A 16,726-nucleotide genomic window follows, 5' to 3' on the forward strand; every position below is an offset into this window, starting at 1 on the left:
CTTCCCATTCCATCCCCCGCCAACAGAGCAGCCAACACAAACAGCACAAACATAAGACACTGGCCATTAACCAACGACAACACAGACAGCCACTAAAACAAACGGCCAATGCAAATTCTCCATTGCCTACTTATCGGTGCTGCTGCCCTCGGACCACTTTCATCTCACTCAACATTGGGTGAGTGAAAGCATTGATGGAGCCAAAAAGCGAATGTCAACACTATCAATCATCGCTTTGACAGTTTGAGTGCTTGTTTTAGTATTTGTGCTATTGATTATGTGACGTACTCCTCCTCCACACTGGCACACGTGGAAAGCTCACACTCGTACGTGCATCGGGGGCGCATCAATTGATACACTTACAACAAATTGTTTGTACGGGCACACGTGGGCGTGGCCCTGCCCTGCGGATTGGCTGTGGCTTGGCTTGGGGCTGGGTCGGGGGCCACTTGATTGATGGAGCCACCGACCCGAGCCATTTTAAACCAGAAAATGGTCTCGCCTGGGAGACCGAACAGAGGGATACCCTTTCGAGGTGGATTTCGTTGTAGTGCGTTTCGTTTCGACCCTTTGGTGGTGTACCCTCGCCAAGGGTATGCCGAACAAATTGATTGTGCAGTCATTCACACTCATGTACTCATGGGTGTACGTCTGTGCTGATTATAGTAATTTAATTTCTTCGAACAACAAAACAAATTTGAACAACAATTTAAAAACAAAGAAACAAAACAAAATTGAAAAAGGGGCAAAGGGATGACGGGAAAAAGGAAGGCCACTCCCCACTAACGTGGCGTAGTGCTGAACGGGCTGGGACTAGCCCGGAACGTGGTCAACTGGCGGTGCTTCTGGTAGTCCTCACGCTCCTTACGGAGGCGCTGCTCCTCCTGCTGCTGGCGACGGGCCTCCTGCTTCTGCGAGGTCTGGGCATTGAAGTTGCTGGGCAGAGGCTTCAGAGCTGGACGCGAGGACTCAAACTCCAGCCGCTGGCGGCGCCTCATCTCCGCCGGAGCAGAGTTCTTGAGCACGTTGGGGGTGACCGGGCTGGGTGACACGGTGGACGACGGGTTTGGCCGCCTGGCGCTCGTGGATCTGGGGAAAGTTGGGCACTGGACGGCTGTGGAACTCGCGCTGCTTGCGCTCCGCCTCGAGGCACTTGCTCAGCTGCTGCTTCCTCTTGCCCTCGTAGATGTCCTTGAAGCGGTAGACCCGGGGGGTGTGGCAGCCGGCCTTGGCCACCTCCTTCTCCTTGAAGGGCCTGTGGCATGGCTGATCCACACTGGCGTCGCCCCAATCGAATTTTATTTTCACATCAGACATTTTTACTTTTTTCACAACGATTTTACGGATTTATTTTTTATTTTTTTTTTCGAGATGTGCTTCCTTCCAAAGCCCGACTGTTTATGACGAACGGGTGGGGTTCCTGTAACGTCCAATTAAAGGCCTACTTCGATGCCTGCTTTGGGGTACCTTTTATTTGAATCATGCTCGTAGGAGAATATGTTATGTAAAGTGCCTCGGACTGACAGCTGGGAGAAGCCTGTGGTATGTCCGGCTGCACTTTCCACCGACAAAGGGACCTCGATGGAAGACTGGACGTGGGGCTGGAGCTGGGGCTCGCAGTCGGTTGGCGGCTGTCAGTTTGCTGTCCAACTGTCTGTCCCATCAGTCCGGGACGTCTATGTGGAGCCAATCGTTGATCCAGAGACAGCCACTGCAACAAAGGAAAAAGACGTCAATACGGACAACAACGAAAAACGGCCAAAACACATTGAAATCCACATTTACCTGCCAATCACCAGACAGAGCTGACCAACAAGAAGCTGCCTCGCCATCAACATCATCAATTTTCTGCAAAGGGACGGAAAAGGAGGCCTCATCTGATGACGCTGCCGCCTGACCATGGCCGTGACGTCACGCCAATCCGAACCAACAGCTGCCATTTCCAACGATGACACAGATGCTGGCGCCTGTTGCCGCCCCACTGGGTCACACCCGTCTCTCATGCCAATTATGTGAGGGCGGGATGGCCTGGTGTTGAGCCGCCGGACGCCAGCAAATCCTGCAAAGAAAGGAGAATCAGGAGAGAGGCTGGCCAATAAACACAAATACTCCACCCGCAAACGTCTCTTACGCACACAAATCAGACAAGGGTCGCCAGCACAACATCCAAACGCCGACAAGTACCTGCAAATAAACAAATTAAAATCAGCACGCCAAAGCAAACACCTCCTCAACTGGGTGGCCGGACCAGCAGCCACTCAAATCGCCATTACAAACCGACGATGAACGTGGCCGAGGAGGCCAGGCCAATCCAACTGACAGCGCATCCTGGGTGGCCGGACCAGCAGCCACTCGGATGCGGCCAACAACAACAAAAACGACAACGTATCCTGGTGGCCGGACCAGTTCGCCTTGGATGCGGCCTGGCCTTGGATGATTCGTTGGCATCACTTTTCGATGTCAACGCCAGCACAACGACAATGCAGTTTGGTGGCCGGACCAGTGCCACTCGAGTGCAGCAGCCAACACCAACCAACGACAGATGCAACGTGGGCGGCCGGACCAGAGCCGCTCGTCAATGAACACCTTTGCCCACGATGCACGCCATCTCCAAGTCCAGCCATCGCCACCAAAGATCCCAGATGGTGCCACTAATCCTGCACAGGGGGACAACAGAGCCGGCCGGTATGCGGCGCAATGTTCTGCATTGCGTTTGCCATGCCGGCCGGTGCTTTGTTGTAGTTGTCCTCCTGTTAAAAATAAATGATATTTAAGTATGTTTATTGTTGTGTAAATGTATTGTAATTATTGTTTGTTTTACCTTGTATATATCTCTGTAGTTTTGTAGTCCTTATTTGTAGTAATTGTAGATAGATTGTCCTTAGCTGTAATGTAATTTAATTAATTTTAGTTATTTATTTTAGCATATTTACCTTTCCCTCTTCTTCTTCTTTCCCAACTATCACCCATTCCCCAATACCTGACAAGTGGCAACGCCATTAATGACCCAAAAATTCCACGCCAATTAGAAAAATACCCGAGCCGATAACACACCAAAAAGTCACTACAAATTCAAATAGCATTTATCAATGCCGGTGTGTTATCGGTCGCCAACTTCGGCAATTAATGCCCAGCCAATGAGGGGGAGAGTATGGGAGTTGGACATATGAGTGTTCCACCATGAACCTCATCCGCCACTCTCATCTCGTCCACCCGCTCGAGAGGTCGCGATCGTCGGGCGTACGTCTATAACCGTTACGTGTCGTGTCGCTTTTTGACTGTTCTGTGCCGTTTTTTCTGTGTTGCCCTGTTCTTTTTGTGGTGTCTGTTGTGTGCCGTGCCGTGCCGTGCCGTGCCGCCCTTCCTCCACCACACCCATTACTATCTATGACAAGCTTTTGTTCCCGTCCACATCGCAAACCAAAAAGAGATAACTGTGATAGATGAGAAAGCAGTGAATAAAAGTGCCAATAAATACATTAAACACAAACACACACACAAGAGACTTTTCAATTAAAAACAACAAACAGGCAGCAGATCGCCAACACACAAACCAACAGCCAGCCATGACCTGAGGAATGGCCAGACGAGGGTCAACCAGACGACACAGCGACGGCGGCAGAGCGGCCCGCAGAGGCCCCTAGCAGCAGCAGCAGCAGCCAACAACACCAACACCAACACCGCCAATAGCAGCAGCAGCAGCAGCAGAGCACTCGGCGCAGGCGCCAAAACCAACGCCCCAGCCACGCCAGAGCGCCGACGCCACAGCCATCCATCGAGTAAGTACCCAGCCATTGCCATGGCTGATATATCCACGGCCACAGCCACTCCCCCTCGAGCCCCATCACATCAGCAGCAACAGCAGCGCCAATACCAACAATACCAACCGCAAATCCCGCAACCCCGTCAAATCCCAAAAACCCGCCAAACACAAAGGGAAAGGCCGAAAAGACGCCGCTCTCACTGCCGCTTTTCCCGCCTCTCACGCTCTCGGACGCACAAAACAGTTCGGTAGTAACGGGAGAAGACAGAGGAGAGCCGGCAAGCCGTCGAAAAAGAGCGGGCCAAAGGGCCGCCACGCACACACACACACACACGACCGGATCGAACCCGTTGCGTGTCGAACTTGGTTCGAGTTCGAGCCGCGGGTCGATCCGGGCCAATGCTGAGCCTGCACATATGCCACCAATCCCACCAACACCAAAACGACGCCGCGCCCTCATCGACAGTGGGAGTGACGATGAGGGTGAGGGTGAGAGGAAGCAGGCTAGACGACAGGGCCGCCATCACCAGCAGCGGCAGCAAACACAAAACACAAATACAAACACCAACACCGTCACCGCCACTCACACCAGCACCATCGCCATAACGCACTCCAACACAACTACTGCCACTCCCAATACACACACCCTTGCCATTGCCAATGACATCCGGCAGAGGATGTCCTCCTCTGGAGGACAGAGGATTGAGGATCCTCATCCGAGGTCTTCCCCATTCCACGCCCTCTGACTGGTTCCGGGACTGCATGCAGGCCGAGGGGTACACGGTCCGGTATACTCGGGCGATCACCGATCGATTCGATCGCAGCCGTCAATTCAACCTCTTTGAGGCTGAGATCGCCCCCAAACCGGACCGTGGCTAATACGAGGGATTGAAGCTGCGACGCCTGGGTGGGAGGCCCGTCACAGTTGAGAGACTTGGAGTCTCCCGTGACCCTGCCCAGTGCCATCGATGTCAGGTGTTTGGCCACACCCGCGCATACTGTAGACGAGCTGCTGTCTGCATGAAATGCGCGGGTGGACACCTGACGACGGAGTGCAGCAAGCCAAGGAACGTCGCTCCCAAATGCGCCAACTGCCAGGGCGCCCACATCAGCGCCTACAAGGGCTGCAGCGCCTACAAGGCAGCCAGGCAGCGGCTCCTGGCCCACAGGGTCGCTGTCCAGGAGCATCGACGGCAGCAGCAGCAGCCTCAGCCACTACGGCAACAGCCACAGCCAATGCAGCAGCCAATACAGCAGCAACAGCCAGCACATCGTCTCCAGCAGCCATCACAACGTCACCAGCAGCCACTACAGCGACAGTTGCAGCAGCAGCCACTCACACAGCCACTCCACCCACAGCCGCAGCAGCAACGCCAACGCGGTCCGGGTCGGTAGCATCGACAACAGCTACAGCATCGCGACCAACATCCCCAGCCATCGACCAGGGGGCGCCAATACCAGAGGGTCCAGCCGATGCAGCCGATCCCAAATCGTGCTCCGGAGCCACGCCAACCCCAGCTACAGCAGCAGCCAGGCGCCCAGTGCGATGGGAGCTGTGCCCATATCCTGAGAAGAGATGCCAGAAGAATTAGAGAGCTGGAAGAAAAACTGGCAGCAATTTCAACAAAACTGACAAACCTGCTGCAGGCAAGAGACGAGAGCACGGGAGGAGTGCCGCCACAACGGACAACAACAGCAGCAGCAGCATCCACACAGCCATCACCACGACCAGCACCAAATACGCACCATGACGCCGCAGCCATATCGGACTCCGAATCCGATATGGACTGCGAAGCAATTGACGACGAAGATGACGACGAATGGACCGACCACATCCTACAAAAGGAAGAAGAATCAGGAGAGAGGCTGCCAATAAACACAAATACTCACCCGCAAACGTCTCTTACGCCAACACAAATCAGACAAGGGTCGCCAGCAACAACATCCAAACGCCGACAAGTACCTGCAAATAAACAAATTAAAATCACACGCCAAAGCAAACACCTCCTCAACTGGGTGGCCGGACCAGCAGCCACTCAAAACGCCATTACAAACCGACGATGAACGTGGCTGAGGAGGCCAGGCCAATCCAACTGACAGCGCATCCTGGGTGGCCGGACCAGCAGCCACTCGGATGCGGCCAACAACAACAAAAACGACAACGTATCCTGGTGGCCGGACCAGTTCGCCACTTGGATGCGGCCAATATCATGATTCGTTGGCATCACTTTTCGATGTCAACGCCAGCACAACGACAATGCAGTTTGGTGGCCGGACCAGTGCCACTCGAGTGCAGCAGCCAACACCAACCAACAGATGCAACGTGGGCGGCCGGACCAGAGCCGCTCGTCAATGAACACCTTTGCCCACGATGCACGCCATCTCCAAGTCCAGCCATCGCCACCAAAGATCCCAGATGGTGCCACTAATCATGCACAGGGGGACAACAGAGCCGGCCGGTATGCGGCGCAATGTTCTGCATTGCGTTTGCCATGCCGGCCGGTGCTTTGTTGTAGTTGTCCTCCTGTTAACAAAATAAATGATATTTAAGTATGTTTATTGTTGTGTAAATGTATTGTAATTATTGTTTGTTTTACCTTGTATATATCTCTGTAGTTTTGTAGTCCTTATTTGTAGTAATTGTAGATAGATTGTCCTTAGCTGTAATGTAATTTAATTAATTTTAGTTATTTATTTTAGCATATTTACCTTTCCCTCTTCTTCTTCTTCTTTCCCAACTATCACCCATTCCCCAATACCTGACAAGTGGCAGCGCCATTAATGACCCAAAAATACCACGCCAATTAGAACGAGGGGGAACGTTGTGAGTTGCTGCGGACACCGCAACTCTACGGTTATACCCGATACTAAGTCAGTATGGCTCTCCTCCGGCAGACGCCGCTAATATTAAACGACACGACAAAGAGTGCGTGCGAGAGAGACAGAAAATCAGTCTGAGCGTGACGTCGGGCGCTGCGTAGCCACTGCAAATTGATTTGTTCCTATTGGCTATAAAAATGATCTGATCTGATCCAGATTCAGCAATCTGATAGATATGGTCATTATCTATGATTCTGCGTTTTTAGTTTTTTCGAATGTGCAATATTGTGGATGCAACAGATTTTCGTTCTTTGTGTGGGCGGAAGGTGGTGGGGCGAAATTTTGAGATACACGTTTTATAGTAAGATTTAACAGGAGTGCGGATACCAAATTTGGTTACTCTAGCCTTAATAGTCTCTGAGATTTTTAAATATCCCCAGATTTTCGTCCTTTGCGGGGCGGAAGGGGGTGTGGCGAAATTTTGAAACAAACTCGTCTCGGTCCGATATATTAGGAGTGTGGATACCAAATTTGGTTGCTCTAGCTTTTGTAGTACTGAAATTTTAGAATAGTTTTTCTAAATAACGATACCGAAACAACTTGGGTGACTGCAATTTTGTATTTTAATACGACGAAAAAAAAGGAGTGCGTGCGTTCGATTTCATGGATTGTTCTCGATTTCTTTCATATATTAAACAATTTCTTCTGTGTCTACCTTACCTACGGTGGCAAAGCGGGGCGAATTCGCCAAGAGCGAGAGAGCGAGCTTTTATTGCGCTCCCGCTTTGCCCTAGCCTAACTTACACTAGACTTCATGAAATACTATCCTAATAACAATTATTATTATCCAAATGGCGCTACACCGGCCCCGTTGAAGGCCTGGAAGGCTTCAAACCATTGGCAGAAGCGCCAACTTGTGGATTGGCCTCCTGAACGTGGCTCCGCTGCTCGTCCTTAGGTCGACCACTCTGACCCTTCCGTCCTGCCCGGCGGCTGTTCCGACCACCCTTCCGAGGAGCCACTGTTGAGGGGGCAGGTTGTCCTCGGCGACGATTACGAGGTCGCCTTCCTTTATGTTTGGCTCCTCCTGGTGCCACTTGCATCTTATTTGCAATCCCAGCACATACTCCCGGGACCATCGCTGCCAGAACATTTGCCTGGCTGACGAGACAAGCCGCCATCGCTTTAAGCAGCTCAGACCCTCCTGGTCCGGGGTCCTGGGTGCTGGGGGTGCGATGAGCGGCCCGCCTGTCAGCAGGTGCCCGGGAGTCAGCGCGTCTCCGTCGCTTGGGTCTGGGCTTAGGGGTCCTAGCGGGCGCGAGTTGAGTACCGCCTCGATCCCGACCAGCACGGTCTCCAGCTCCTCTGCGGTGAGGAGAGCGCTTCCGACTGCCCGTAGGAGTTGGCCCTTGGCAGACTTCACACCGGCCTCCCAAAGTCCGCCCATGTGCGGTGCTCGAGGCGGTATGAAGGCAAACTCGCACCCGCTTCTTGACGCAAATTCGCGTATCGCGTCCGCTTCCGCCTCTATCTTCCTCCGCAGTTCGCTGAAGTGGCGACTTGCTCCGACGAAATTTGTCGCGTTGTCGCAGTTCACGCGTTGCGGACATCCTCGACGACCGACCAACCTTTGGAATGCCAACAAGAAGGAATTAGTCGTCAAATCGGAGACAATTTCTAAATGAACCGCCTTGGACGCAAAACAGACAAATAACGCTATGTAGGACTTATAAGGGGGCCTTCCACGAATTTTCAGAGTCGTATAGACTGGGCCACAAAAATCAACGCCACATTCTGAAAATGGGCGGAGAGCACGGAGCCGGTCTGCGGGTAAGTTGCCCATCATTTGGGTCTGGAGTAGCGGCTTGCATTTAAAGCAACGAATACACGACCTAACTGTCGCCCTGCAGACCGCCTGAGCATTCACTATCCAAATGCGCTGTCTAAGGATACTCACGAGTGCTCGTGGGCCGGCATGAAAATTCGTTTGATGCAGATAGCGAACGTATGTCTGCACAAACTGCGAGCGTTTTGTCAATAACAAGGGAAACTTGTCATTATATGACATAGGAGCGTTAACTAGTCGCCCCCCAACTCGCAACAACGAAAAAGAGCACCATGTCCCAGCCTCTTCATGGATGAAGGGATTCAAGCGCTGAAGACTGGGGCCTAACTTGGTGCCTTTACGAACCCTTTCAATATCTTCTTGAGACTCATTTTTCTGTGTTATTTCGACTATTTTTAGAAACGCCTCGTCGTATTCTACGGATGACGGAATTTTTCCAAAGTTGAGACTTTGCATTTTCGGATGAAGCGGAACACGAAAACGAACACTCTTAGCAGTTTGAGGTGTGACGAGTATCCCTCGATTACATCCACTAAGTAATTTGGCTTGGCCGCGACGGTCAGTCCGACCGATTTCTTCCGACTTTCCATCTGTATCTCTTCTTCGGAAAGCTCGAAGTGTGGATTTCTGGGCCAGCTCTCTTCTTCAAACTTTAAGAACTCTGGTCCACCAAACCAGATCGACTGCACGATTTCCTCTACGTCACAACCTCTCGAAACTATGTCTGCTGGGTTCTGTTTTGTTGGCACATGCCGCCACGTAGCTTCACTTGACCACTCTTGAATCTCCGCTACTCGGTTCGCAACGAATGTTGACAACGACGAAGGGTGGGATCTGATCCAATGAAGAGTAACTTCTGAATCTGACCAGAATATCATTTTATCAATTGGAACCTTGAGCAGTGATTTGATTCGGTGACAAAGGTCTGCTAGAAGGTGAGCGGCACATAACTCAAGCCTTGGGAGCGTTTTCGTCTTGAGTGGCGCTACTTTGGACTTTGCAGTCAACAAGGAGACCTTGAAACCTTCTGCAGTCTTTCTACGGATATAGATGCAGGCTCCATAAGCTCTCATGGATGCGTCGGCAAAGGCATGTACTTGAATCGGTGACATGGGATCAGTATGCACAAATCGAGGTATGGTAATCTTCTCCAACTGACCCAAGGATTCTTTTAATAAGTTCCATGCTGTTTCCAAGTTCATTGGAATTGACTCATCCCAATCTAGCTTGTTGAGCCAAAGCTCCTGCAGTAGGATCTTTCCCTTAATTACTAAAGGACTTAACAAGCCAAGGGGGTCAAACAGCTTTGATGTCACCGATAATATGTTCCGTTTTGTCGCTCGGAGACCCATAACTGACGTGTCAATTTGGAACTTAAAGACGTCTTCGTGTGGCAGCCACGATATTCCTAACGCCTTAGTTGACTCTGAGTCCGAGATCGTTTTCGGTTTAACTGTGCTCTCGGATGCGGTGACCTCAGGTGAGTTCGAAAACCATTTAGTCAATTCAAACCCAGCGGTTTGAAGAACCTGAGCCACATCAGACTTAATTGTCTTTAACTCCTCTACGCAACCAGCACCAGTCAACATGTCATCAACATAGAAGTCGGAGTCAATAACTTCAGCAGCTTTATGGAGTGAGAGTTTTGCAGACTCACTCAACCTCTTCAAACACCGAATAGCCAAAAATGGGGCTGGTCCAGTCCCATATGTTACGGTGTTGAGCTGGTATATTCTCAAGGACTCAGACGGGTCTCTTCTCCACACTATGAGCTGGAATTGTCTATCCGCATCAGCGAACAAGACTTGGCGATACATCTTTTTGACATCGGCTGTCAAGGCGTACCTGTGTAGTCTTAATCGGAGCAATGTCGAATACAGCTCATCCTGTATCGTAGGACCGACCATCAATATGTCGTTCAAGGCCACCTGAGAGGACGTTTTACAAGACGCATCGAAAACGACGCGGAGCTTGGTCGACGTGCTTTGAGGCCTCAACACACACTGATGTGGAATGAAATAATGTGGAGTTTTGGGGATTGTGTTGTCTGTGGTAGACATGTGACCCAAGGAGAGGTACTCTTCCATGAGCTCCAAGTACATTTTCTTCAACTCGGGGTCACGAGACAATCTTTTTTCAAGCGATCAAAACCGCCGTTTAGCCACTTCAAAGGAGTTGCCTAAGATACTGGGATCTGATTTGAACGGCAGTCTTACTTCAAACCGACCTGAAGGCACGACCTGAGTAGTCCTTCTATAATGCTTTTCACATAACTTGTGTTCAGGAGATAAAGACTTTTTAGAAGACGGCAATTCTTCCAGTGACCAAAACTTTTGTAATGTATTGTCGATGTGGATCACTGACTCTTCTCGACAACTCAAACAATTCCTAGCTTCTTGGGTGGCAGTCACCTTTGGAGTGTATCTGCCCGACACAATCCAGCCGAGAAGCGTTTTCTGCAGAGTTGGATAGTCAGGACCTTGTCGAATCTGACCAACAGATAAAAGTTCGAAAAATGTTTCTGCACCTATCAACATATCTATCTTCTGTGGCTTGAAGAAATATGGGTCTGCAAGTGGTAAGTTCTTCGGGATTTTCCAGTCACTCACGTTAAGTGTCTGATCAGGGTGATACCCCGAAATGGACTTTAGAATCCAGAAATCAACCGAAAACTCACTACCAGTAATTCGCGACTTCACCACCGTGTGTATCTTTTTCTTGACTTGTGAATTGGATTCACCAATACCAAGCAAGTTGATACACGACTCCTCCCTACGGATCTGTAAGCGCTGTGCTAAGTCCTCAGTTATAAAATTGGTTTGAGACCCGAGTCAAGCAGAGCTCGGCCAAAACATGTTCACCATTATTTGTTCGGACGCTTACGATCGACGTAGCCAGAATAACTCTATCCATAGCTGTCGCATGGAGAGCATGCGAAGTGGAAGGTTGATTCTGATTGGGAGGAGGAGAAGAATTCTCTGGGGGTGATGGTAACGCTAGACTTTTATTCGCCACTGTGTATCTATGCAATAAGGTATGGTGTGAGCAGCCACACACTCGACACTTCTTAGCTTTGCATCGTACTACAGAGTGGCCTGGCTGCAGACAATTGATGCACAAGGATGCAGTTTTTGCGAATTCGAACCTTTGCATTACTGCCAAGCCGACCAAATGGACTGCAATCTGTCAACAAATGGCCTTTCGCATTGCAGTAGCTGCATTGTTGGTTTTTGGTATTCGCGGTGGAACACGCGAATGAGCTCCGATTATGCGGCTTGCTTGGCACAGCTTTTGCTCCTGCTTTGGTTTGCCGAATTTTCGGCCGAAAGATGCTGATGTCTGCGATTAAGCAACTTTTCACAGTCCGTCCAAAAGTGGCAGTTTGTCATAATCGAGCTGGTTCTTCCATTTCTCTTTGGTCACCGGATCGACTCTGCTCAAGACGAGATGAATAATCATCGCATTCGAGATCTTTTTATCATCGCCTATCGACAACAACGAACCATATATGGATGAGGCGGTATCGATAAGGTATCTTAAGGACGATGCTGATTGCTGGGTCATTTTGGGAAGACTAAATAGGGCATCAATGTGATTTTTAAAGATCAGACAATCATTATCGTAGACCCGTTTTAAGCTAGCCATTGCTTTCTCGTAGTTGGTCTCGGTTACTTGGAAAGCCCTAACTGTTCCCAACGCTTCACCGGAGAGACACGAAAGCAAATGGTTGAACTTTCGATAATTGGAATGCTTTGGTCATTGTGAACTAGAGTCTCAAATAAACCTATGAAGTTTTTAAAGTCCGAAAAGTTGCCGCTGAACTGCGGCAGAGCTAACTTCGGAAGGCGAGCACGAGTTGGGCCACCATAAGCTGGTACTGCCGGTATTGTCTCATCAGCTGTCTTTAATGCGCAAATGAGAGACATTAATTTTGCCTTTGTGACAATTGAGAGTTCTTCCAACTCGACTCCAAATTCATCGTCAATGTCTATATCTTCAATCTTCTCTTGAAGTTCGCGTGCCGTGTCAATGCTACGCATCAGCGTTTCGAGTCTGCACTCGAGCTCCGTCAATACCAGCGGAATATCCCCCGCTTCTAAACGGTTCCGCTAATAAACAAATGCCTTTGACACGGCAACTGCGCTTTTTTCTTCAGCTCTTCAAGGGCAATATTGTTGGCTTTTGAGGTCATATTGATTCTCAATACAAGCAACTGAAGGCGAAAGATCGTTTCTAATAATCGTATTTAATGCCGAGGCACTCAATGAAATAATGGGTAATTGTACCAACACGAGGTGAAAAACCAATATACCCGAAAAATTTAGGGTAGAGCGTCGCTTGGCTGGCGCGTACACGAAACCACACAAGAATAGCAACGAACTGCACTGGTGACAAGCGAAAACGAAAAAATTTCACCGCTGCAGTTCTGAAGAATGGGATGTTGTGTATACGTATGCACCGACAACGATCGACGCTAAATTGATTTGCGAGGCACGACTTTGTCTTAATTGATAGTTGGATCCTACTGACACCAAACGAATATACCCGACGAAAACAGGGTAGCGCGTCACTTGGTGTTTGGTTTGGATCAAGCGCGCCAAACAAAAGAACAACGATAAGCAACGGTGAAGAGCGAAAGCGAGACGAAAAAATTCACCGCTGCAGCTGCGTATTGGTATGCGTGCTTGGCCAACGACCCAACAATACATATATTTGACAACGAAAACGAGAAAGGGAAAGGGGTGACAGCCGATTGCAGTTAAAATGAGTTATGTGTAGTTATTGCGTCCAAGAGGGTTAGATGTACATATGTATGTATGTATTAATATATATATGCTCACTCTAACTACAGCATGCAATCTAGCTCTACTATGTCATACGTAATGTGCCAAGAATTGAAAGCGGAGGTGCAATTGTTTCAGCACAAGACAATAATTGCGAGTTTTTTTAATCTTTTCGTCTTCACTCGAGCTTTTCAATTTTTTGCACAAATACCTCTTGAGAAGATTGGAAATTCCAGGTGCTGTACTCTCCTCTTCTTATACTGGATGCTCCACTTGGATCTTCTTGGGTAGATGGTATATGTGTATCTCCTTTTGTATATATGCTGCTGCAGACAGGGTATTGCACGACCGACGCGGTGATTTTTAGTTTTGTTTGTTGAATTATTTGCACACACGTCCGCGGTCAATTTGGCAATTTAGCTGCAGCACATATGCATGTACATGTAGGTATAATAGATTTTGGGCTATTTATCTTTTCTCCACTGTGTCACTGTCACTTTTGCCTTCCACTTGAATTAATACGTTTTAAATTGCAAGTCCACCCCGGGGCGCCATGAAATTTTTAGAATAGTTTTTCTAAATAACGATACCGAAACAACTTGGGTGACTGCAATTTTGTATTTTAATACGACGAAAAAAAAGGAGTGCGTGCGTTCGATTTCATGGATTTTTTCTCGACTTTCTTTTCATATATTAAACAATTTCTTCTGTGTCTACCTTACCTACGGTGGCAAAGCGGGGCGAATTCGCCAAGAGCGAGAGAGCGAGCTTTTATTGCGCTCCCGCTTTTGCCCTAGCCTAACTTACACTAGACTTCATGAAAATACTATCCTAATAACAATTATTATTATCCAAAATGGCGCTACAGTCTCTGAGATCTTGGCGCTAATGTTTTACTCTAAGCAAAGCCGCCTATGCTACGTGTGTGTTAGAGAGTGACAGGGCGAGAAAAAATGAAATTGTTTTCTTTGATTGCTGGCCTATAATAATAATACGATCCATTCAGATCAATTCATTCAATCGATTCCGCAGTCTTAAAGATATGGTCATTCTCTACAATTCTACGTTTTTGGTTTTCTCATATCTTTAAAATTGTGGATGCCACAGATTTTCGTCCTTTGTGGGGGCGGAAGTGGGCGGGGCGAAGTTTTGAAATATTTTTGTAGCAGTGACATATCACAGAAGTCTGGATCCAAAAATCGTTGCTCTAGCTCTTATAGTCTTTGAGCACTAGGCGCTGAAGGGACGGACAGACGGACAGACCCCCGGACACGGACGCCGGACAGACAGACAGGGCTCAATCGACTCGGCTATTGATGCTGATCAAGAATATATACTTTATGGGGTGTCGGAAACGATTCCTTCTGGACGTTACACACATCCACTTTTACACAAATCTAATATACCCCAATACTCATTTTGAGTATCGGGTATAAAAATACCCGAGCCGATAACACACCAAAAAGTCACTACAAATTCAAATTGCATTTATCAATGCCGGTCGCCAACTTCGGCAATTAATGCCCAGCCAATTCCTCACCAATTGGCCGCCTGGCGCTCGTGGATCTGGGGAAAGTTGGGCACTGACGGCTGTGGAACTCGCGCTGCTTGCGCTCCGCCTCGAGGCACTTGCTCAGCTGCTGCTTCCTCTTGCCCTCGTAGATGTCCTTGAAGCGGTAGACCCGGGGGTGTGGCAGCCGGCCTTGGCCACCTCCTTCTCCTTGAAGGCCTGTGGCATGGGCTGATCCACACTGGCGTCGCCCCAATCGAATTTTATTTTCACATCAGACATTTTTACTTTTTTCACAACGATTTTACGGATTTATTTTTTATTTTTTTTTTCGAGATGTGCTTCCTTCCAAAGCCCGACTGTTTATGACGAACGGGTGGGGTTCCTGTAACGTCCAATTAAAGGCCTACTTCGATGCCTGCTTTGGGGTACCTTTTATTTGAATCATGCTCGTAGGAGAATATGTTATGTAAAGTGCCTCGGACTGACAGCTGGGAGAAGCCTGTGGTATGTCCGGCTGCACTTTCCACCGACAAAGGGACCTCGATGGAAGACTGGACGTGGGGCTGGAGCTGGGGCTCGCAGTCGGTTGGCGCTGTCAGTTTGCTGTCCAACTGTCTGTCCCATCAGTCCGGGACGTCTATGTGGAGCCAATCGTTGATCCAGAGACAGCCACTGCAACAAAGGAAAAAGACGTCAATACGGACAACAACGAAAAAACGGCCAAAACACATGAAATCCACATTTACCTGCCAATCACCAGACAGAGCTGACCAACAAGAAGCTGCCTCGCCATCAACATCATCAATTTTCTGCCAAAGGGACGGAAAAGGAGGCCTCATCTGATGACGCTGCCGCCTGACCATGGCCGTGACGTCACGCCAATCCGAACCAACAGCTGCCATTTCCAACGATGACACAGATGCTGGCGCCTGTTGCCGCTCCACTGGGTCACACCCGTCTCTCATGCCAATTATGTGAGGGCGGGATGGCCTGGTGTTGAGCCGCCGGACGCCAGCAAATCCTGCAAAAGAAGGAGAATCAGGAGAGAGGCTGCCAATAAACACAAATACTCACCCGCAAACGTCTCTTACGCTAACACAAATCAGACAAGGGTCGCCAGCAACAACATCCAAAAAGCGACAAGTACCTGCAAATAAACAAATTAAAATCACACGCCAAAGCAAACACCTCCTCAACTGGGTGGCCGGACCAGCAGCCACTCAAAACGCCATTACAAACCGACGATGAACGTGGCCGAGGAGGCCAGGCCAATCCAACTGACAGCGCATCCTGGTGGCCGGACCAGCAGCCACTCGGATGCGGCCAACAACAACAAAAAACGACAACGTATCCTGGTGGCCGGACCAGTTCGCCACTTGGATGCGGCCAATATCATGATTCGTTGGCATCACTTTTCGATGTCAACGTCAGCACAACGACAATGCAGTTTGGTGCCGGACCAGTGCCACTCGAGTGCAGCAGCCAACACCAACCAACGACAGATGCAACGTGGGCGGCCGGACCAGAGCCGCTCGTCAATGAACACCTTTGCCCACGATGCACGCCATCTCCAAGTCCAGCCATCGCCACCAAAGATCCAAATGGTGCCACTAATCCTGCACAGGGGGACAACAGAGCCGGCCGGTATGCGGCGCAAATGTTCTGCATTGCGTTTGCCATGCCGGCCGGTGCTTTGTTGTAGTTGTCCTCCTGTTAAAAATAAATGATATTTAAGTATGTTTATTGTTGTGTAAATGTATTGTAATTATTGTTTGTTTTACCTTGTATATACCTCTGTAGTTTTGTAGTCCTTATTTGTAGTAATTGTAGATAGATTGTCCTTAGCTGTAATGTAATTTAATTAACTTTAGTTATTTATTTTAGCATATTTACCTTTCCCTCTTCTTCTTCTTTCCCAACTATCACCCATTCCCCAATACCTGACAAGTGGCAACGCCATTAATGACCCAAAAATACCACGCCAATTAGAAAAAATACCC

General features: G+C 49.1%; 1 protein-coding gene and 1 pseudogene across 2 annotated transcripts; both read right to left on the reverse strand.

The window, feature by feature from the left end:
• Positions 1-646: 646 nt before the first annotated feature.
• On the reverse strand, positions 647-1,624 carry LOC117189261 (annotated as a pseudogene).
• Positions 1,625-5,077: 3,453 nt separating this feature from the next.
• On the reverse strand, positions 5,078-15,889 carry LOC108162834. Of its 2 annotated transcripts, XM_033394436.1 has the most exons (3): positions 15,801-15,889; positions 5,402-5,599; positions 5,078-5,329 (listed from the first exon to the last, which is right to left on the reverse strand). In XM_033394436.1, exons 2-3 carry the CDS (start codon positions 5,481-5,483, stop codon positions 5,100-5,102), a joined length of 312 nt encoding a protein of 103 aa, XP_033250327.1. In that variant the 5' UTR covers positions 5,484-5,599; positions 15,801-15,889; the 3' UTR covers positions 5,078-5,099. The 2 variants fall into 2 exon arrangements, 1 of the variants encoding a protein (XP_033250327.1); XR_004473334.1 differs by lacking the exons at positions 5,078-5,329; positions 15,801-15,889 and adding an exon at positions 5,654-5,678 and having other exon boundaries at positions 5,417-5,599.
• Positions 15,890-16,726: the final 837 nt, after the last annotated feature.

Source organism: Drosophila miranda, assembly GCF_003369915.1.
Source record: "Drosophila miranda strain MSH22 chromosome Y unlocalized genomic scaffold, D.miranda_PacBio2.1 Contig_Y10_pilon, whole genome shotgun sequence".
NCBI classification, from domain to species: domain Eukaryota; kingdom Metazoa; phylum Arthropoda; class Insecta; order Diptera; family Drosophilidae; genus Drosophila; species Drosophila miranda.